The following is a 23,365-nucleotide window of genomic DNA, read 5'->3' on the forward strand; positions in this document are numbered from 1 at the left end:
ACTTGCCCCCTCCTCCTCCTCCTCCTTTTTCTTCTTTTCCTCCTCCTCCTCCTTCCCCTACCCCCTCCTCCTCCTTACTTGCTAGTAAAAAACATTTATAAAACAATAGTTGTATTGTCTATTTGGTTGTGTAATAATAGCATAGGTTACATAGGGGTCATGGTGTTATTTCCTCTTAATTCACAAAATTTCATTATAAGAACCCATTTTTATTAACATTTAATAAAAATAAATGGCTAAATACTTCTTTCCTCCTCATCTTGAAACTATGGTCTTAAATGTCTATTTCTTGAGATTTGGATCCTCACATGAGAGGAAGCCCATTTTTTGCTAAGTCAGTTGCCAGGTCCTTTGACCTATCAACACTGATGGTTTCCTTGCTATCTGGAAAGACAGGAAGTCTCATCCCATAAAATTCCTAGCCTAGGCCTTTGCCTCACCTTTCTTCCACACTGAGATTCCTTGCTTTCAAGGTCACAGGGAGAGAGTAGTAGACTACTTGTGGGGTATCTATTTGATCTCTCCTAGATTATACCTAAGAACAGTATTCTAGGATCATTCTGCTAGTACAACTATTAAAAACTGTTTTGGCTGCTGTCATTAGATCTAAAGGGAGTCTCCTCAGACTCTCTCAGATATCCCCTGGCTTCTTTGCTATTATACCAACCTGGCAGAAAGATGCCTTGTTAGTCCATGAGCTGCAAAAGCTTCTTCCTCTATGCCTTACATGGTGAGATACTGGGAACTCCCTGTCATCTGCTTTTATTGTAAACACTGCCTATGGGTATTCCCGATACCACTCATTTGGAAGGATTTACACAGTCACACTGCTGCTGCCAGTGAAGATCTCCAACATCTTCCCCAAACCGCACATCTTATCCTGGACTTATCTTATTCTGGTGTGCTTTATGATAATATTAATCCCTCTTTGATGTACAGTTGCTCAGCTAGATTACCGGAGCAAAATATACTTCTTTACCCCAAAACATCATATCCAACAATGTTGTTAATCAACTCTAGAAATGTCAACATTCAACACATTTTTTTTTCTCATGAAAATCCTAAAATGAAAGTAAGGAAGTGATTTCCTGAAATCCCACAGAGCATACCTTTCATGAATGGAGCTGAGGTCACTTTGTTCATTATCTCATGGGTGGTTTCAGACTCGGGAGCAAACACGATAATATAGTTAGAATCGTTAAAGTTATCAACACGTCCCAGATCCATCATAGGCATTTCAGGAGCGTCATGAACTTGATGCAAATTGGAGGATAATTGATATGCAAACAATATTAGAAGAAATGAGAAAAACCATTCCTATATAGAAATGAAAGAGAAGAAGAATGAGAAAATCAGGAGGTTTTTCTACCACAAGCAACTGAAACCATTTCATCCTGTTATATAGCTTGCATTTCATTTAAGTTTTCCCACTTTTCAGTAATTGACTCTACTTTTGTTCTCTAAAGATCCATTCCATTTATGTGCAAGTGTGGTGTGTCCTCATAGGTGTGTGTGCCTGGTGCCTACAGTGGACATAAGAGGGTGTCAGATCCACTGAAGCTGTAGTTATCACACGGCTATAATCAACTGTACGAGTGCTGAGGGTCAAAGCCAGGTCCTCTGCAGGAACACCCAATTTCTTAATGATTGAGCCATCTCTTCAGCCCCTATGTCTGCTCCTTCTGTGCCTTTTGTAACATGTGCCTTGTTCCCCAAGACACACTTGTGACAGCAGCTCCATTTAAACCTGAAAATGTTTTCTTATTTAAACATGCAAGGCAGAATACTGGTTAAGTCTCAAGAGAGTCTCTTCAGGCTCTTCAAATATCCCATAGCTACGTGAATGGGCCACTCATCTGTATTTAAAAGGGAAGGTGGTGTGGAATGGGTAAGGACATCTATCATCAGAAGCAAGGTCTTGCTTTGTTCTTCAGCTGCCTGGAAGAACATGCATGGAAGAAGCAGCAAAATAATGCTCATCAAAAATCATTTTAGGGGCTGGAGAGGTGGCTCGGTGGTTACGAGCACTGACTGCTCTTCCAGACTCCCGATGCTCTTCCTGAGTTCAGTTCCCAGCAACCGCATGGTGGCTCACAACCATCTGTAATGGGATCTGAAATGCCCTCTCTTGGTGTGTCCGAGAAGAGCTACAACGCACTCCTATATATAAGATAAATTAATTATTTTAAAAAGTAATAATTTTAAAGTTTTTTAAACTACCATTACTGTATTCTGGAACTGGAAGCACAACAGAGAAACCCAGCACAATTCTTAAAGTAGGTTCTCGGCTCTGTATTGATTACATGTCCATGGTTTACGCATAAAGTTCTTATGTTTTTTATTCACTGACAATCTAAACATTCATCAAATATTTCTTGGATGAATACACACACTGTTCATGGAATAGGACATTAATTTGCTGACTCTTTTAATGAGTGGTTTTATTTATGGCCATCATGAATTCTGCAGAAAGCATATCTAATCATTATGACAAAAAGAGAACCTTTACAATAAAGTAAAGGCCCAGAATGTCGTTTGTTTCCACTTATTTATAAGCACATTCTTTCTTTCAGACTGATCTTGTAGCCGCCGTATAGTTGTTGACCGGGCATGTGATATTTGCACACATTTATCATGTTCAGTGTACATTTTGATTCATGTATACACTATGTAGTGATCAGTGTATCTTTCTACAGTTTTATGATTTCTTTGTGGTGAGCACCTCCCCCCTAGCAAAATACCATATCTTTATAAAAACTATTACATTTTATGAGGTCTTTAATTATGTATGTGTTTGATTTCTAAAGGACAAATATTATATCCATTTACAGTATAGAGTCTGTTTTGTAGAGTGCTTAAACAAACCTAGCCTTACTTACATGTCACTTTTTTTTAACGAAATCACATGGATTGAATCATTTCAAACATGAAGAAAAATCAACAGAATATTGTTGCACACACAGAATATTGTGTGCACTAGGCTAGATAAGCCATCTGTATCATTGTAATCTATCTTTATTATTATTTAGAAAAGATTACAATTTCTCATTTTGTGCTTATCATCACTCCCTATATTTTGCGTTTGGGAGTTCTCTCACTGGTATGAACCTCAGTGGATATTTCTCAGGTTGTTGATGTCACATATAGTCCTGAGAATTGTTTTGAGGCCTGTAAATCCAGAGAAACTGGAGACTTCCAATAGTGTCACCGTGAAAGGTTTTTGTTGGTTTTTTTTTTTTTTTTGGTCTATTTTTTTTACCCTTGGGTTACATTCTGAAGTAATTATGGACTAAAGTTAGCCTCTTTGATGTTGCCCTAAACTTCGGTGTCTGTGCCTTCATGGGACCTTAATTAACCCAGATGTTAATTATTAACTCTGTAGAATAAAGACACAGCTTCATTTCACAGGGCATTTCTCAATATGAGTTCTTTGAAAAATGTCTCTAGGGAGATACATAATGTTACATATTTAAAGTTTTTGTTTGAAAAAAAATAGTGGCAAAGCCCAGGACTTGAAAAATTGGAGCCTGTTAGTTATATCTGTGACATATTAAAAAGCACTGGTTAACAATTATGTTGGTATCATTGGGAAGATATCTTTTTCCTTTTCTAACTACGAGAACACACAGATGGGGAAGCATACCAGGAGGGTCTCTCTTCTCATCCTGAACTTTCTGAGCCAGTTCTTGCAGAGAAGAGCCCACATTTGCTGACCCAGTCTCAGGGATCTCTTCCTCATTTTGACGTGTTTATTTTGTTAAAGGACATCAAGGAAGTGGATGTGAAAGTCTGAAATAGAAAACATTGTGCAATCAAGCCAGAAAGAAACAGCTTAACAGCTGGTCCTAATTACGTGCCTAGAGAAGAAGGATGCCAAACATAGAAAACAGAGGGAAGAAAGGGTGGGAGGGAAAGAAGTTGGCAGATCTATTGAAAAAATTAAAAGGGGGAAATAACCGAGAGTCTTTTCTTCGAGGGACTGACTTTTCAGAGACTTTAACAAATGTCACATGCTGCTGCAGCCTAGCTGTCCGAGCTTTGTGTAGGCTGAATAGAGGTCGCAAGTTAACCTGCCCATTAGATCAGTTATTACTAATTACGAGTTGCTCCGTAGCAGAACCCCACCAGTCGGTCACTGCTGCTCCTGGGTCTGTATCCACACTCAGTGACGTGTATGTACTAAGATGCTTGCATGTGTTGATCATGCTGGAAGGGCATTAGAGAGCGCACTTTTACAAATCCTGTCCAAATGTAACTCTGTAGAAATTAGAAGCAATGTATTGATAACTATTGCTCGACCTAAGAAATCTTTAAGAATACCATATCAATTAAATCTTGTGGTTTTTTTTTTAAAGAAAAATGATATAACAATATAATTTATAAGAATTCACACCATGAGCAATACATGTTTCTAAATACATCCTGGAACTAAAAGGATCATTATCAAATACAATTTTTAAAAGATTATCATTAGTGATAATTATCATTATCATTTGTGGGAAATAAGAATGGAGGTCAGATATGAAATGGGACTTATAATGAAATAAATAACAAAAAAGAGGTGCTTTGTGTGTCATGAACTCAAAAACAATGATTAACTCACCCCTTTATTGACCTTTCGTAATTGAAGTTGAAAAAATCTTAGAAAAATCACAAAAAAAACAAAAAAACAAAAAAACAAACAAACAAACAAACAAAAAACTAAGCCCAGGTCAATCATATCTAAATCCAAGGAAGAGAAATGCAAATTCTAGATAATTTCATATTGCTTACAGCTACCAGCCAAATAAATATGTAAATACTGCTACAAGCTATATAAATAATCTCCAATAATGCTATCAATGGGCTGTAACAGTTGGAAACTCCAGTGTATACTAAACTATATTTCCAACTAAGAAATCAATACTGTGGCAAGCCTTGGTAACTAAAAGCATAAAGATATACTTTCCAAATGGCAACTCTTCTTTCTTAGATAATTAAGAACATATATGCAGGGAAATATTCAATAAATAAGAGCAATTGTATAATCTAATTGCAATGCATTAAGTCATTTGTTCCTGGCTAAGACTTAATTATTTCATGGCACGTGTTCTTGTAAAATGCTGTTTTCTCTAGAAGGATAAAATACCTAGTTAGCATAAATTGTTCTGAATATCAAATTGCATGATTTAAAAATAATAAATTCATTGTTACAAGCCAGTCATTTTCCAATCAGATGGTATTCCTGTTACTCAGAGAACGCATGCGTCACATGAGTCAGATCTTCTTATATATTTACTATGATAAAGAGTGTCAGTGGAGTGTTTTCTCAAATGCTCTCAAAGTTGGTTAAAACTACTCAAAACTCATAAAAATCTGTCATCCTGATGTTTACATTCCTCTGGCTGTAAAACTGAACACATGCATACACACACACACACTCACACACACACACACACACACACACACACACACACACACACACACGCAGAAATCCAAACAACTTCGAGAACAGCAAGTGGCAAGCAGGCTACGTTCCTTTCCACTTACCTGCTTCCCATTCCATGATATGTGCTGTTTATGCAAAACGCTTTAGCCATGGGGTAAAATGGAAAGTTCTAAGTTTTCTAACTGCTACTCAGCCATCCAGTATAAAATACTCAAAGCTTGAAAAGTCAAAACGACTTACTAGGAACTCCCTACACTTGGTGACTTTCTCCGAAATGCTCGCCTCTGCTCGTCTATCCCATTGAAGTGCCAACAACCGCAGCTTAGAGGTTAACTTACTCTGAGGAAAGCTGAAGCAAGAATCTTCAAAAAGTTCATCCACAGATCTTTGTCCTGGAAGAGAAGTCACATTTCTCCTTTCGGGTCACTGCTACAGCTTGGTTTTGATTTTCCTTATCGTGGACGGTGGTTCTGTTTTACTCCGGTTTCTGAAGAGAATTCTTCTGAGCAGGTTCAGACGGGCTGCCAAATGCTCTGCTCACGCTCCTCCACTGTTTTTCCTTTCTCTGCCTCCCACCAGTTCCTCAGTGGGGAATCTGTGGTTGCAGATGGTTGGCTGGACAGATTGGAATGTTAGCAACTATCAAACCAGGAAGAAGCTAGGCTTTCAATATTTTTTTTCCCCTTTGGATTAAACCCCCAACAGGAGAGTGGATTCTCAAGAGTACTTTAAACAAAAATAGTACACAGGCCAGCTCAGTGAAGATGAAGCAGAAAAGAATTTCCTAAATTACAGAAATAAACATACAGGTCAGATAACATGCTATCTCAAAGTTTCTCCTGAAATTTTTAAAAGCTGAATCTACATGTGGCAATGAAGCAATGTGACTATTTCAGGGTAAGAGGGCGCGTCTGAATTTTTACCCATACCTCAGTTGCTACTGCACGCATGCTGCCTGTACCATAGTTCTTACGGTAGAAAGCATAATATTGACAGAGAGATTGTATTCTCAGCCTGGGGAGAATGCTCACCAAGTAAAGTAGTTAACTTGCAAGCATAAGGAAGTGAATTCAATTCCCAGAACCCATGTAAAAATGTCAGGGATGTTAGCTTGGGGATAAATTTACAGTGCTGAGTGGGGAGGGAGACAGGAGGATCCCTGGGGCTTGCTGCTAGCCCACCTATCCTTATTAGTGAGCTTTGTGGTCCAGACCAATAGGAGACCTTGTATCTAAGGAGGTGGGCAGGCAGACAGTATTTCTAAGGATAACAGCCAAGGGCCAAGGTTGTCTTCTGGACTTTATCTGAATGCATACACATATGCAATGTACCTGGCTCCAAAAGAGAGAGGTAGGGCAGGGGAGAAAGAGAAGGGGAGGCCAGGGAGGAAGAGATTGTTACATTAATGCTAAACTCGGGTCCCAGGAAGCAAGTTTCTCTGTATCCAACTACTGGTATTCGATATGTCCTGCTTGCCATGTTATCAAATGTTTAGAGCAGACAATGACCACATTATCATGAACATCTTGTGCACATGGAAGACAAAGCATCACACAGATATTAAATATCCCTTCAATATTCCTTCAAGCCTATTTACCCATTTGGCAATTATATTAGATCCAGAAACTACTCTTCAAAGTCTATGCAAGCAGATTGAACTCATAATCCATGACAAGTTCTCTGATTGCTTCTGTATGCCTTCTGCCTTCTGTGGAATGCATATTAGCACATTTAGTAACACTGCTAACATTTTCTGCACTGACACTAGAATTTAGAAATAGTCTTATTTCTTAGTAATGAATACAGTTCCTCTTTCCTTGGACCTAGGTGAACTGCAGACACGTAGGTTTCGTCTGATATCCTCCTTAAATATATATTGTTTCTTGAAAACATAATATGTGAGATAGCAAACAGAGAACTGGATTTGGTTCCCCTCTCGCAACAGTTCCAGGGAGATCTGATGCCCTCTCCTGGCCTCTATGGACATTGAATGCATGTCAACTAGAGACATTTAGGCAAAACACCCACACATATAAAATGGAAGTAAATAAATCTTTGTATACATTTATAATAGGTTTTAAATGGAGGTGTGGTAGGTTGAATAGGTATGGTCCCAGTAGACTCACGTGTTTGAATGTGTGACCAATAAGGAAGAGGCACTACTAGCTAGGGTAGCCTTGTCAGAGTGAGTGTGGCCTTGTCAGAGTGGGCATGGCCCTGTCTGAGTAGATATGGCCTTGTCAGAGTGGGTGTGGCCTTGACGGAGTGGGTGTGGCCTTGTCAGAGTGGGTGTGGCTTTGTTGGAGGAAGTGTGTCCCTGTGCAGGTTGGCTTTGAGGTCTCCTATGCTCAAGCTATGCCCATCGCGGCACACAGTCTCCTTCTGCTGCTTTGTGTTATGTTCCTCTCGGGGATGGTTCAATGATGGCCTTTATGCTATCTTTATGCTTTACGCATCTTTCTACTGTCTGGTTTTGTTTCTCTATCCACCCTCCCCTCGCGTTGTCTACAACGCCAGCCACGTGGAGCTGTAACTGTACTGTGTTACATTTATCCCCTCTGTTTCTTTCCTAGAGTTAACCCCAACTTGATCACCTCTGCCCCTAGGATGCCTCTAATCCTCTGAATACTGCCCACCACTGCCAGGCGCTGTTGTGGCATAGAGTGGACGTACAACTCATTTCTTTATAAACTGGGCATACTTATTCTTACCATATAGTGTAAAGATCTAGATAATAAAGGCTAGAGAGATGGCTCAGTGGTTAAGAGCACTGGATGCTCTTCCAGAGGCCCCGGGTTCAATTCCCAGCACCCACATGGCAACTCACACCTGTCCATAGCTCTTGTTCCAGGGGATCCAACACCCTTACATAGATATACATGTAATCAAAATACAAATGTGCATGCAAATAAATATTTAAAGATCCAGATAATAGTAAACAATCCATGTAGGGAGCTGAAGAGATAGGTCAAGACTGCTGGCTACTCCTGCAGACGACCTAGATTTATAGTACCTTTTTAAAATAAGCAAAGAATTTGAATTATACTTCTCACACAGCCTGGGATATAGAAGTTGCTCAGAATATGTGTTTTGAGTTTAACTTCACTATAGTGAAGAATATAAAATGGAGAAACCAAAGAAAATCGTATCTATTGCTTTCTAGCAGTATGGTTATAAAAGATTTGGGTGGTAGCTAAAATCAGATAGTTTTGGGTCATGAGAAGGTTCTCTGTGTGTTGTTGTTGTTGTTGTTGTTGTTAAGTGTAGGTTTTTACTAAATGACTTAGCCTCAAATTCATACCCATTTTCCTGACTCACCCTCCCCGGGGCTGTAATGACGGGTAAGAGGCACCATGCCTAGCTTGGTGTGGGCTTTTTTAAAGATACAACTTGAAGGAGCAGTAAAGAGGGAGATGCAAAAATATGTGGAAAAAAATCAAGAACAAACCAAGTGTTAGGTTTTAAATGGAGTAAGCAGGGCTGGAGAGATGGCTCAGTGATTAAGAGCATTGACTGCTCTTCAGAGGTCCTGAGTTCAATTCCATCAACCACATGGTGGCTCACAACCATCTGTAATGGTATCTGAAGCCCTCTTCTGGTGCGTCTGAAGACAGAGACAGTGTACTTATATACTTAAGATAAATAATTCTTTATTTAAGAATGGGGTATGGATAATCATTATAGCGGAAACATAAATATGGAAGAAATCAAGTAATGCAGAGTTGGGTTTTAAATGGGACATGGATGCGTATCACAGAAGGAACACGATAATAGTTCTGCCTTGGAGAGGGGAGACCTAAGGGAGCGCCAGTGAAAGCGGAAGGGATGCCACTCAGCAGTGGTGGAGCGAGCCATTCTGATTCCCCCATGTTTGATGACATAACTATGTGGTCTCTTCCACAATAGGCTCTTACAATCAGGTCATAGGGTTGGGTAGCCCAGAGTACTGGCAATGACCTATAATGTTTTATTTGACTGGGCATCTATGGAATCACTCTGTCCAACAGTTTAGAAAGATGAACCCCATTTCTGGTTCTAGGCATTTTATTTTATAGCATAAGATGTCTAGTCAGCATTGTTTCCCCTATTATATGGTAACTCCATTTCCTGTTTGTGTGTGTGAGTGTGTGAGTGTGTGTGTGTGGGTGTGTGTGTGTGTGTGTGTGTGTGTGTGATTTCTGTTTGGGTTTAGGTTTAAGGTTTAAGAGAAAGATATGAAATTGGGTGAGTAGTAGGGGAGGGGAAATATTATGAAAAAAATATATTGTATGATAACCTTTATTAAAACAATTGAAACTTAGATGTTTAAATACAAAGTAATACTTTCAATTGCAAGACTTCCCTGTGTGAAATAGAAAAAAATTAAGAATAGCAATAGGTGTGGTAAGCAACTGAGAAGTGTGTTAACTCTAGAAATAAAATCTTCCTAGAAACAAAGTTTCTAGAAACATTTCTAGAAATAAAAGAGATTTGAAATGTACTTGTGATAAGAGTTCTCAAGTCTGGTAAAATATCCTGACAATTAGGGTGGTGCTACCTTGCAGAAAAGTGAAATTTGTGTCTGAAGTGATGCATCAAAACAATATATAGTAAGGAATCTGAGTGGGGGATGGGCTCTTAAAAGCCTTTACCCATCTCTGGAAGTTATGGCTGCCGGAGGAGGGTATCTTGTTTGAGTTTCTATATCTATGATAAAACAACATGACCAAGTCAACTTGGGAAAAAAGGTTTTATTTCATCTTACAATTTTCAAAACACACTCTGTTACTGAGGGAAGTCAGGGCAAGAACTCTAGGCAGGAACTGAAGCAGAGGGCATGGAGGAATGCTGCTTGCTGTCTTGCTCCCCAGGGCTTGCACAGCCTGCTTTCTTATACCATCCAAGACCACCTACTCAGAGATAACACCTCCCACAGTGGGCTGGGCCCTCCCATAATAATCATTAACTTGTAACTTGTATCAAAATAACAAAAACAAATAAAAAATCTAGACAGAAGATAAGACTTTTTTCAATGTATCCACTGATAAATTGCAAGTGCTGAGGTAAACAACTCCCATCTTTGCCCATTCATATAATATAACCTGATTTAAACTCAGTCACATACACACACACACACACACACACACACAGTAGAAGGGGAACTAGGTGAGAAGCAAGAAGAGTCCAGTGGGATGGGAAGTTGACAAGAGAAGGTAATGAGAGTTAGCATTATCAACATACATTATACACATGCATGATCAACATACATTATACACATGCATGATCAACATACATTATACACATGCATGATCAACATACATTATACACATGCATGATCAACATACATTATACACATGCATGATCAACATACATTATACACATGCATGATCAACATACATTATACACATGCATGATCAACATACATTATACACATGCATGATCAACATACATTATACACATGCATGATCAACATATACATATGCATTATCAACATACATTATACACATGCATGATCAACATACATTATACACATGCATGATAGACATACATTATACACATGTATGATCAACATACATTATACAAGTACATGATTGGCATACATTATACACATGCATGATAGACATACATTATACACATGCATGATCAACATATATTATACATATGCATTATCAACATACATTATACACATGCATGATCAACATACATTATGCATGTACATGATCAACATATATTATATATGTGTATGAAATCATAAAGTTAATCAATATAAAGTTCACCTAGCAACTGAAAATAGTGAGCTGATAGAAATATTGGCAACCAAAACTGAAAAACAATGAAAGACAAGTACACATGCTGATTGATATGCCAGATGAAATATAATTCATCTTGTAAGGGTAGAGTGAGCAATATATTTTCAGAAAAAATCCTGAGATTTTTGTCATTTACGGTGATCTCTGAAGGAACTATTAGAACTTTCCCTTGAAATGAAGTAGCTTCCCATTCAAAATTTATGAATCTTTTTTTTTAAAAAAATAAAAAATAAATATCGATGCACAGAACCATGGTGATGCTGACAAGTTTGTGAGAAGTTAGGAGGTATAACGGAGAGCGAAAATATAAAATGTGCTTTTTGGAGGGGAGAGGCATGATCATGCCTAAGTCCTCTATAAATCTTTCAGTTGGAGATGAAGCCAGGGTGCTGATAAGTTTTGGGACTGTAGTGTCCAGTGCGTTAGACAATAGTCCCAGATAGGGATTTAAATATAAGTCTTCAATAACTTAAAACCCATAATACTTAAAATTTAACCCCTATAGCTCTGGAAAGTAAACAGCTTGGAAGTCAGCATTTCTTTATTTACAAGAAAATGGAAAGTTCATTATGTTTCTTGGAGCAAGAAAACCATGGCTCTGAAATCCATAGAAACTCTTAAAAGGGACTGTCATCTCCTGAAGAGTAACTATCGATTATTTACCATAGATTTGCAAAATAGGACTTTTGGCTATAATGGTGGTGCAGGCTGGCTGTCTCTTACTGGAAATGCTGAAGTGTTTCAGATTCTGAAATGTCAGTCCATGCAGAATGAGGTATCTTGGATGCAGGACTTAATTCCTAGCATGCAGTTCACATACATTTCAAATGCACCTTATATACAAAGCCCAAAGGTAATTTAATGCAATAGTTTTTTTTATTGATTTAAGTTTTATTGCATTATGATCAGAAAAGATACATGATTTCAATTTATCTGAATTTGTTAACATTTAAAAATATTATTTTAAGTAAATAGAAGTAAATCACATTCTTGTTTCCCTTTTGTACCCCAACTCCTCCCAGAACCCCCTCCAGTACCCCTTTTTTTGTCATATTCTTTGAAATTTAAAAAATATTTTTAAAACTAAATTTTTATTAGATATTTTTATTTACATGTCATATGATATCTGAGCCTTGATTTGACCTTGACCTGTCACCTGTCAGGTAAGAAATTTTCAGCTCGGAGCATCTCTTGAAATGTTTGCCTCACAACCAGATCAACCTTCCAGATAGTGGGGTTCAACTGTGAAATGCACCACTAAACTATTTCATTACATATAAATCCTGTAAATGGGTAGTAAAAAAGATTAAAACACAAAAGTGAATGAACAAAGAATGTTAACAACATCAATTTAAATGCAAATATATAATGCTCCAACATTAAGTTTGAAAGCAAAAAAAAAAAAATTCAATGTAATAACAGTAAATATAGGTATATAGTTAGGAAATATGTATACTATATATGATAACAACTCCACAAAAGTGGATTAAGGAAAGTAAATCATTGAATTTTTGCGTGGAAGAACTATAGGGGCTCTTTCGTTAAGTTTTACTTAATTTCTATATATTTTCTATTATGCAAATATTCTTTTTAAAGCCTATTTATTTCATTTTTACGTGAGTGTCTGTCTATGCACATATGTGTGCAAGAGCCTGTGTGTGGCAGAAGAGGGCTCTGAGAACATTCCTCATGTTTCTGCAAGTGAAAGCTCTAATAATCGTTTGCCTTAGGGTTTCTATTCCTGCACAAAACATCATGACCAAGAAGCTTGCTTCCCCTGGCTTGCTCAGCCTGCTTTCTTATAGAGCCCAAGACTACCAGCCCAGGAATGGCACCACCCACAAGGTGCCCTCCCACCATTGATCACTAATTGAGAAAATGCCTTACAGCTGGATCTCACGGAGGCATTTTCTCGAGGGAGGCTCCTTTCTCTATGATAACTCCGGCTTGTGTCAAGTTGACACACAGAACCAGCCAGTACATTGTTATGAATTAATTTCTTTTTAAAATTGAGTTTGTAGTTTTGTCTCTATAGCAGCCAGTGGCCTGTTTCTGGGTGATTTTACTTTACAAGTAGTTTATATTGCCTGGTAGCCTCTAAGTTTTGAGACATGAGTAATTGTACATTTTATTATGATGCTGACTTAACAGATAAAATATGTAAAAATGTTAACATTAAAGCATCTTTGAAATTATTAATTCTGTTCATTACCATAGAAAAACAAGTTTGTGGGATAACAGAATGATTAGGTGTGAGACTTTACAGTTCATCTGAGAGAGGGAGGAGTGTTCTTCTCATGGTTGTATCAGCTTCTTCATGAACATCTCCCAGCTCCTGTTCCTTCAAAAGCTCCAAAAATACCTAAGTAGAAGATAAAATGGGAAACAATTACTAAGCTGTTGGTTGTCCTCCAAAAGAATGTGGGAAATGCATAGTGCTTTCGTAAAATACAAAGTCTAGCAAGTTGACTCACTCTGTCCAGTGTGCACTGAGAGAGGCTGTAATCTTCCAGGTTGAAGCCGTGCTTCACTGCAAAATTAATCAATAAAAGACGGTGAAAATTATCAAAGTCCTATACACCAAAATAAAATTATTAAAATAAAGGATAAATTGAATAATGAAATGCAGGACAGAACAATAACACAAGGTATGTGAAGTATGCGTCGAGCTCACATAGGAGGAGGCATGGAAGGGTCTACAGATCAAATGCTGGATTTGAGAAAACGTCACTAAATTTTCTCAAAGGTCCACAGCAAAAAGAAGTTAATATTAATGCATACCAAATTTATCTTAGTATTGTATTGTCTCACATTGTGTTTTCCTAATCTCCACTGTTTTATATGTATGTCCTTAGGAGACATGTATGTCCCTTGATTAAAATATTCTTACATATGAGGGAGGTTCCATTCTGTACTCTTTGAGAGGACCCCATGGATACTGCCTTTAGTGGTCATCTACCTCCTCAGGTCTCCTTTGGGCACCTCAGAAGATCTACAGGACAGCTGCTGTTAGATTGAGGTGATCGCTTGTTGGAGGTTTAACACTTATGCAGCAGGACTCTGCTCCTGTGTGACAGGCACTATGAGATGCCAGGAACAGGACAGGAACAGGGAGAGACAAAAGCCTTGGCCTTTGTTCGTACGTTTTAGCAGGAGAGGCATGAGCATTATATTCATAAGCACTTAACTATATAATAGAATAGATGGTAAGAGAAACAGTAAACCTACAGATACATACCCATATACTCACTCACTCACTCACTCACGAACATGCACACACACACACACACACACACACACACACACACACACATTGGCTTATTTCTACACAGGGCCATCAGAAACATTATAGTATTAAGGTGATGATTGAGCAAAATCCTACAAATGTGAAGAAGCAACTAAATATTTAGGAAACAGAATTTCAGAAAGAAGGATGAAGAAGGGCAGAGTCCTAAGGCAAGAACTATGTGACTGGCAACAACTCGGGCAAGCCAAGAAGTAGGCTATTTAGAGTGGACACAAGCAGAGGTACACATCTTCTCAAGCTTGAGGCAGGCACTGTTCTGGGGACTGTCCCTCACTGTAGAGATGAGCTACATACAACAACAACAGGGATTGGGTAATATCCAGTGTCTCCCAGCCTGTGTGAGCTTTGGCACTGTAATGGGAATGCAGAGACTAGCTTCAGGGTTAGAGCTCTTCAGCAAATTACAGTAATGATCAGCTGCAGGGAACAATCCAGCTAGCTGAAAGACACACAGACAGACAGACAGGACTGATGAATTTTCAAGTACCAAGAGGAGTTCTGGGGAATCAAAGAATGGCTTTAGCTATCTTTGTAACAGAAAGTCAAGCACATCAGCCACATTCAGGGTTTTTTCCTGTGTTGATACAGATGTGCAACAAGAACAGCTAAGCTCCCCAGCTTCAGTCCCCATTACAGACGGACCTCTTACCAGAGAGCTGGACTTACTGCCCTTAGAATTCATAAAATCAGTACCCTGCAGGGCCTGTTTTTTAAATGCATTGCGCATCCACCTTGCATCAAATTATTCTCCAAGTTCTTTTAAAAGCTCATTCTTACCTGCTTCTAGTTTGTGAAAGGTCTGAGACAGAGGATGAACATCTGTTACAGGTATTTTGTAGGTCAGCAAGGAGAAGCACCTGGAAATGGAAACACATTATACTCAACCATTCGTTTCAAGGTAGGGGATGATGAACATCAAGATGAATCTGTATGCTGTTGGCCATTTTGTTTTAAAAAATAAAACTGGTCCAAAGTAATATGCAAGTTAAATATGAAACCAAACAAACTACTTACCAATGAGAGCTTTGGAAACGATTGAAGGGGACTAGCTGTTGTGGTCATTTCTAGAAATGACACATTGTTACTAGTTATATCTTACATAGCCCAGCTTAACTCAAACCAATTCCTTGTTAAAAAAAAAAAAAATTGGAAGCTACATCCTTAGACTAGTCCAAATAGTAGCTGGAAAATAACTTCAAATGAAAGCTAGGTGTTGTCACCATAAAGCTAACTTGTAAGGGGAGCTGAGGCTGGGGAGTGGGGCAGGACAGCTGTGAAAAGACTTGAAAGCCCTGTGGTCTCAAAGCAGGCAGGCTAGGCACGCGCCTGTCATGTGCTAACCTTTGCTCTGGACTATCAGTGTGGTGATCCTCACTGACGGGGAGGCCTGGCAGAAGTCCAGGGTGGCTGTTTACAGAACAGAACACCCTCTTCCTTTCTTATCCTTCATCATATTCCCACATGTACGCAAGCCTATTTCTTTACCTAGTGATACCGAAGGTTTTAGAGTAAGAGAGGGCTTTGGAATATACCTTAGATAATTGTTACATTTACACTGTGTAAAGGTGCAAATAATAGTTTTGTGTCTTGTTTTTTCTGATGTGTTCATCCCTCTAATTTCAAATTCAGTAGCCGCTTTAATCTTCTGGTCTTGTTCCTAACAACACACACACACACACACACACACACACACACACACACACACACACACCATGCACACACACCATGCACACACATGCATGCACGCGTGCGTGCACACACAGAGAAATGCACACACGTACGCACGCATGTGTGTACAAATGTTTGTGTAACACATGCACTCCTTTATAGTCTCCATTTTGAAGCAAGAAAATTATATTAAAGGAAGACTCTCCTTATCTTTGCTCCTATTTCCTGGAGAAGGAGACACATGTTCCTGGGTAGTTTCCAAACCTCTTAAAACCTGGAAGACAGACTTTTGGGGGTCCTATCACTGTGACATCCCGTCACGGTGTTAACAGAAACCGCAACATGTGAAAGCGCCATGTTTCCCTGTCATGGTAACAGTTCTCTTTACCTGTCCTGGCGTGCAGCCTGGGGGAACAGCTTCAGAATTTCCCTGTGAACTAATGGCTCTTGAGAAATTTCCTTCACTCTGAGTTCCAGAGTGTAATCCTTGCCAAATTTCTTCTTCAGGTGTTGGATTGAACCGATGCATCTGTGAGTAGGATGAGCATGATATAGGAAAAAGGAAAACATTGTCATTAAATGTTTTGTTGTTCTTAAATTTCAGAGATAGTAGAGAAGGGTTTCAGCGAGGAAGGCAGAAGGAAGGAACAGGCTGTTATCACAGATAACAGTCAGGTAATCCGTGACTTGCTCTTTCTACAGGCAATCCCAAATCAAGCCATGGAGAGAGGCTCACCTCAGCCTTCCAGACACCATGATGGCCGCTCGGTCACACAGAGCCTCCACCTCAGCCAGGTCATGGGTAGACAAGAGGACACCCTTCTCGTCTTTAACCGCTGCCTGGATTGCCTGCCTGAAGTCAGAAAAAGTGAATAAAAAAATAAATCAAACAGTAAAGAACAACTGGAAAGATAAAGGAATAGAGGGAAGATCAATGAGAGACAGTTTGCAAATCATACTCATGTACTGATGAACACCAGAGAAATGAATGCTGGCTAGTTCATTTAAAATAAAGAGAAAGGTTTTTTTATATTTTAGCTGTGTTCATGCTATTATGATTAACTTTTAAGAAGAAGTTTCAGGGGCTGGAGAGGTGGCTCAACGGTTAAGAGCACAGACTGCTTGCTCTCCCAAAGGTCCTAAGTTCAATTCCCAGCAACCACATGGTGGCTCACAGCCATCTGTAATGGGATCTGATGCTCTCTTCTGGTGTGTGTGAAACAGCTACAGTGTACTCATATAAATAAATTTAAAAGGGGGGGACTTTCCTTGTCTTTTGGAGATGCCAGCTGAAATAATGATGAGATAAAAGTGTGTGCTGCTTCACCAGGCCTTTAAAATTATAGAAGCTGGAAAAGGCAGGGGACTGAGAAATAGATGAAAAAAGAAGGAGGGCCACCTAGTGGCAATGGCTGGAATTGCATGATGGGTATAATGGCTTCATAAGTAATTCTACGTTTGCATCAGATAGTGATAATAAAATAAAAACATTTTAAATGGGAGAGGATACTGGGTAATCCCAAATACGAAGTTAAATTGGGGTTTTATTAGTCCTAAGGGTGATTCACAGAAATCAGAAAACAACTAAAGTGATATAAATTGGGTCAGTAAATTTGACAGATTAAGTGAAAATGAAAAAGGAAATTGTGTCAGCAAGTCAAGGCTCTTCAGGAAAACCATGTGAGCAGCAAACTAAATTGTTATGGAATTATGGATAATTAAAGTACAAAATTAAGAGAATTTGAAGTTAACTAAAACTTTGACGAAACACCTAGAGTTTTCGTTAAGCCAAAAACTGCAGGGATATAGAGCATTTAGATTATCCATCGGTTGGATGTTTGTTTTCCTAAGGACACAAGCTATCACCACAGACAGAGACTGGGTGTTGAATGTCTCATAAAGGACCTTGTGCTAAAGGCTTGGTCCCCCAGGCGGTGCTGTTAGGAGGTGAGCGAATCTTTAAGAGGTGAGATCCAATTGGATGCTCTTAGCACAGCAGGGACATCTCAGTACCTCCCTCACTCCCCTTTACTCCTTGGCTTGTGAAGTAACCAGGCCTATGTTTGTTCCTGCCAGGGCACGCTACCTTACCACAGCCCCAAAGCTACAGCGTCAACCTGGTATGGAGTAAAGCTCCCAGACCTTCAAGCCAAAACAAATCCCTTCCCTTTGAAAGTTGATCCGCTGACGTGCTTGCTAAACTGGCGGCTGACGGGACACCAGTACACAGCGGCATTCTATCACTGGGATCAGAAGCCTGGGGTAATCAACTCAAAAGAAGAAGTTTATTTTGCATCAGTATTTCAGTGGTTCCAAGCCCTGTTGGATTAGACCAATTGCTCTGGGCCTGAGGCAAAACAGAACACCACGGTAGGACTAGGCATGGGGAAAACAACACAGCTGCTTTCTTCAGGTGCCAGGAAGTAAAGATGGCACTAAAAAGCAGAGTCTTGCTATCTTCTTCAAGGTCATCTTAACCCCCTTCACCAGTGTGATGGTTTGTATACGCTTGGCCCAGGGAGTGGCACTATTTGGAGGCGTGTCACAGTGGTCGTGGACTTTAAGACCCTCACCCTAGCTGCTTGGAAGTCAGTCTTCCACTAGCGGCCTGCAGATGAAAATGTAGAACTCTCAGCTCTTCCTGTACCACCCCGGCCTGGACGCTGCCATGTTCCTGCCTGGATGATACTAGACTGAAACCTCTGAACCTGTAAGCCAGCCCCAATTATATGTTGTCCTTTATTAAGACTTGCCTTGGTCGTTGTGTCTGTTCACAGCAGTAAAGCCCTAAGTAAGAGAAACAGGCTCTACCTCTCAAAGGCTCTAGCTAGCACCCCTCACCAGCACTGCTGGCTGAGGACCCAGCCTTCGAAACACAGGCTTGTAAGGAGCATTGACCACCCGTGCTACGGCAGCTAACCGACATGATCTCGGCTGAATCAGGAAGCATTGAGCTTGTGGGTCTGTTTGCAGATTTCATCGATGCGATTTTACATGTTGGTCACTGTGGGTCAGGGGCTATAAGAATTCTCACCACATTTGTTGCTTCCCTGACACATCTAAGCCTGTGGATGGTTCATCCAGAATCAGGACAGGTGAGTTTCCCAGCATGCTCAGCGCAAAGCACAGCTGCAATGCAGAGAAAAAAAAAATGTCCTCCATTTGTTTCTGTACCACATACGCTCTTAGAAGAGCATCGGACAGCCCACATACCTTTCTGGTCACTCCTGCTCCTAGGCTCTGCACTTGGACATTCAGCTGGTCGTGTAGTTTAAATGCATTCACTAGCCTGAGAGAAAATAAGACGGGAATATCACACTAAGAGAGAACTTTCTGGAAACTGAAATCATGCATAACTCTAAAAACATTGCAGGGAAGAATGGTAGTATTGTTCTCAATACAAATAATGATAAAGGTTATTTCATTTTTTTTGCCTCATGAGATTACTTTTTTAAATAATCTAATTTATATATTGTTAAGTAATTTAATTTAAAAATGATTCCATTTCCTTTTTTTATTATTATTCATTAGAAACCTGAAGACAGTCATGAGTATAGACTTACCCTTCCTTTGTCAACTATTGAAGTCAACGGTTTTTAAGCTCCCATGCTCAGGCATGTAGGGAGCTGGGTGTGGCCTCTCATTTCTGTTTTACCACCAATGCTTTGAATTCTGCTCCTGTTCCTCACTAGCGAATCCATTATGAGTAGAATCCCCTGCCTCTGGACAAAAGGGTTTCCAGGACCCTCTTCCATACCTTGAAATGGCAATGACAGCATCCTCCCTCCTCATCCCCTTCACAGCAGTGTACAGCTCCAGGTGTTGCTTCACTGTCAGGATGGGCCACAGCACGTTCTCCTGAGGACAGTATCCAAACTCAGCGCTGTCATAGCCCTGGCGACCCACAGCTGAACTTGACCTTTTCAATTCCACCTACAAGAGAAAACAGATTTCCTGAAGATGTGGAAAGCCCTTTCTGCACACAATGGAAACTGCCTGCCGTGGAGCTGGCGAGTGAATACCTAAACTAATAGAACAACAAGAACGTATCACAGAAAGTGATTAATATTTACTATGAAAAACCACAATCTGCTGATATACGTGACAATTTCATGTGTAAATGGGCGTGGGAAAGATGACAAAGACAGGTGACAGCCGAGAAGGTATAGCAGATAAAAGGTTTTTAGCTTCTGGTAATTGTAACCCTCCTGGCTTGAGGCCTGCTTCTCATAACCACACCTCTCTGCCCACCTCCTGCTATTTGCCACACCTCGCTCCTGGTTCCAGTTACATCGGAAGTCCCATCTCTACAGAGACCAAAAGAAGCCGCTGATTGGGCTGGCATGCTGACGAACTTGTGGGAGGGGTTTTACTTCACCTATTCTACCTGTTGGCTTGTAACAAACAGGGCATTAAATTGAAGATGGCTGAGCGATCACGACTCCCGTCTAATTTTTTTAAACCTTCCACATGGACAGGTATAACTTTGGCCACCCTATATTCTCCCAAACTCTCTCTTACCGTTGCTTTTCCTTCTAACTCCATTTCCCAGAATAACCCTTTCTTTAATGTTGGCGCTGGTAGCTAACAGGTAACATTCCAATTCCTGTCATAAGCTTTTTAATAGCATCAAAAACGATAAGAGGAAAACCAAAATGTATATCCAGAACAGCAATAAAACTACAGTCCTTCAGGATAGCCAGGGCTATACAGAGAAACCCTGTCTCGAAAAAACAAGAAGGAATGCTCTAACCCAGGGACTCAGGGGAGATCCACCATTTTCTCTCCAGTGACTTTCTAAGGTGGGACCAGCTGGGAGGCTCAGGCCTCACAAGTGGCAGGGCAGCCGAGACAGGATCCTCTCAACCTCTATCCACACCTAGGAGGGACAACAGATCCACAGGCCTCTCTGCACCTTTCCTGCAAGTGGATATCCTGTCTCCAGGGTGTGCTCTGACCCCAGGACTTAGGTGGGAAAACTGATCCACAGACATCTGCACCCGGTTTTACCAGAGGAGAGCTGATCTCCCAGAAGTGCTGACACAGGCTTACAGACCCACAGGAGGAACAAGCTCTAGTCAGAGACAGCAAGAACATCTAACACCAGAGATCAACAGATGGCGAAAGGCAAATGCAAGAATCTTACCAACAGAAACCAAGACGACTTGGCTTCAACAGAAACTAGTACTCCTACCACAGCAAGTCCAGGATATCCCAAAACACCGTAAAAGCAAAATTTGGATCTAAAATCATATCTCACAATGGTGCTAGAGGAATTGAAGAAGAGCATGAATAACTCCCTTAAAGAAATAGAGGAGAACACAGGTAAAGAGGTACAAGCCCTTAAAGAAGAAACAAAAACATCCCTTAAAGAATTACAGAAGATCACTAGTAAACAAGTAGAAGCCCTTAAAGAGGAAACAGAAAAATCCCTTGAGGGATTACAGGAAAGCATAAACAAACAGGTGAGGGAATTGAGCAAAACCATCCAGGACCTAAAAATGGAAGGAGAAACTGTTAACAAATCACAAAGAGAGACAACTCTGGAGTTAGAAATCTAAGGAAAGAAGTCAGAAAACATAGATGCAAGCATCACCAACAGAATACAAGAGATAGAAGAGAGAATCTCAGACACAGAATATACCATAGAAAATATTGACACAACAGTCAAAGAAAATGCAAAATGCAAAAAGTTCCTTACCCAAAACATCCACAAAATCCAGGACACAATGAGAAGACCAAAGCTAAAGATAATAGGAATAGAAGAGAGTGAAGACCTCCAACTTAAAGGGCCAGTAAATATCTTCAACAAAATTATAGAAGAAAACTTCCCTAATCTAAAGAAAGAGATACTCATGAACATACAAGAAGCCTATAGAACTCCAAATAGACTGGACCAGAAAAGAAATTCCTCCCACCACATAATAGTCAAAACACCAAATGCACAAAACAAAAAAAGAATACTAAAAGCAGTAAGGGAAAAAGGTCAAGTAACATATAAAGGCAGGCCTATCAGAATTACACCAGACTTCTCACCAGAGACTATGAAAGCTAGAAGATCCTGGACAGATGTCATACAGACCCTAAGAGAACATAAATACCAGACCAGACTACTATATGCAGCAAAACTCTCAATTACCATAGATGGAGAAACTAACGTATTTCATGACAAAACCAAATTCATACAATATATTTCCAAAAATCCAGCCCTTCAAAGGATAATAAATGGAAAACTCCAACACAAGGAGGGGAACTACATTTCTGAAAAAGCAAAAATGTAATCTTCCAACAAAACTAAAAGAAGATAGCCACATGAACAGAATTCCAACTCTAACAACAAAAATAAGAGGAAGCAACAATTACTTTTCCTTAATATCTATTAATATCAATGGACTCAACTCTCCAATAAAAAGACATAGACTATCAGACTGGACCCACCATTTTGCTGCATACAGGAAACCCACCTGAGTGACAAAGACAGATACTACCTCAGAATAAAAGGGTGGAAAACAATTCTCCAAGCCAATGGTCCCAAGAAAAAAAGCTGGAGTAGCCATTCTAATATCGAATAAAATCGACTTTCACCCTAAAGTGATCAAAAAACATAAGGAGGGACACTTCATATTCATCAAAGGTATGATCTACCAAGATGAACTCTCAATTCTGAACCTCTACGCTCCAAATCAAAGGGCATCTACATTCATAAAAGAAAATTTACTAAAGCTCAAAGCACACATTGCACTGCACACAATAATAGTGGGAGATTTTAATACCCCACTCTCTGCAATGGACAGATCATGGAAACAGAAACTAAACGAAGACACAGTGAGACCAACAGAAGTTATAAAACAGATGGATTTAACAGATATCTATAGAACTTTTCATCCTAAAACAAAAGGATATACCTTCTTCTCAGCACCTCATGGTACCTTCTCCAAAACTGACCATATAATTGGTCACAAATCAGGCCTCAACAGATACAAGAAGATTGAAATAATTCCTTGTACCCTATGAGATCACCATGGACTAAAGCTGTTCCTCAATAACAACATAAACAACAGAACGCCCACATACATGTGGAAGCTCAACAGCACTCTACTCAATAATAACTTGTTCAAGGAAGAAATAAAGAAAGAAATTAAAGACTTTCTTGAGTTTAATGAAAATGAAGCC

The 23,365-nt window shown here is 39.7% G+C and overlaps 2 protein-coding genes across 4 annotated transcripts in view; both read right to left on the reverse strand.

Moving 5' to 3' along the window:
- The window catches only part of Abca9 (ATP binding cassette subfamily A member 9), a 66,521-nt gene extending 60,461 nt beyond the window's left edge, over positions 1 to 6,060 (reverse strand). For all 3 annotated transcript variants that reach the window (XM_031351848.1, XM_031351847.1, XM_031351846.1), the window contains exons 1-3: positions 5,767 to 6,060; positions 3,644 to 3,789; positions 1,110 to 1,317 (exon numbers count right to left, since the gene is read on the reverse strand). In XM_031351848.1, coding sequence (XP_031207708.1) covers positions 1,110 to 1,317; positions 3,644 to 3,739 — 304 coding nt within the window. In that variant the 5' untranslated portion in view covers positions 3,740 to 3,789; positions 5,767 to 6,060. The remainder of the gene's footprint in view (positions 1 to 1,109; positions 1,318 to 3,643; positions 3,790 to 5,766) is intronic.
- Positions 6,061 to 13,333: 7,273 nt separating this feature from the next.
- LOC116078758 (ATP-binding cassette sub-family A member 6-like) overlaps positions 13,334 to 23,365 on the reverse strand; it is a 74,045-nt gene continuing 64,013 nt past the window's right edge. The window contains exons 31-39 of the mRNA XM_031354084.1: positions 21,339 to 21,382; positions 19,950 to 20,125; positions 19,406 to 19,481; positions 19,227 to 19,321; positions 16,929 to 17,045; positions 16,581 to 16,721; positions 15,302 to 15,381; positions 13,692 to 13,747; positions 13,334 to 13,579 (exon numbers count right to left, since the gene is read on the reverse strand). Coding sequence (XP_031209944.1) covers positions 13,478 to 13,579; positions 13,692 to 13,747; positions 15,302 to 15,381; positions 16,581 to 16,721; positions 16,929 to 17,045; positions 19,227 to 19,321; positions 19,406 to 19,481; positions 19,950 to 20,125; positions 21,339 to 21,382 — 887 coding nt within the window. The 3' untranslated portion in view covers positions 13,334 to 13,477. The remainder of the gene's footprint in view (positions 13,580 to 13,691; positions 13,748 to 15,301; positions 15,382 to 16,580; positions 16,722 to 16,928; positions 17,046 to 19,226; positions 19,322 to 19,405; positions 19,482 to 19,949; positions 20,126 to 21,338; positions 21,383 to 23,365) is intronic.

Source organism: Mastomys coucha, unplaced genomic scaffold (genome assembly GCF_008632895.1).
Source record: "Mastomys coucha isolate ucsf_1 unplaced genomic scaffold, UCSF_Mcou_1 pScaffold5, whole genome shotgun sequence".
Classification (NCBI taxonomy): domain Eukaryota; kingdom Metazoa; phylum Chordata; class Mammalia; order Rodentia; family Muridae; genus Mastomys; species Mastomys coucha.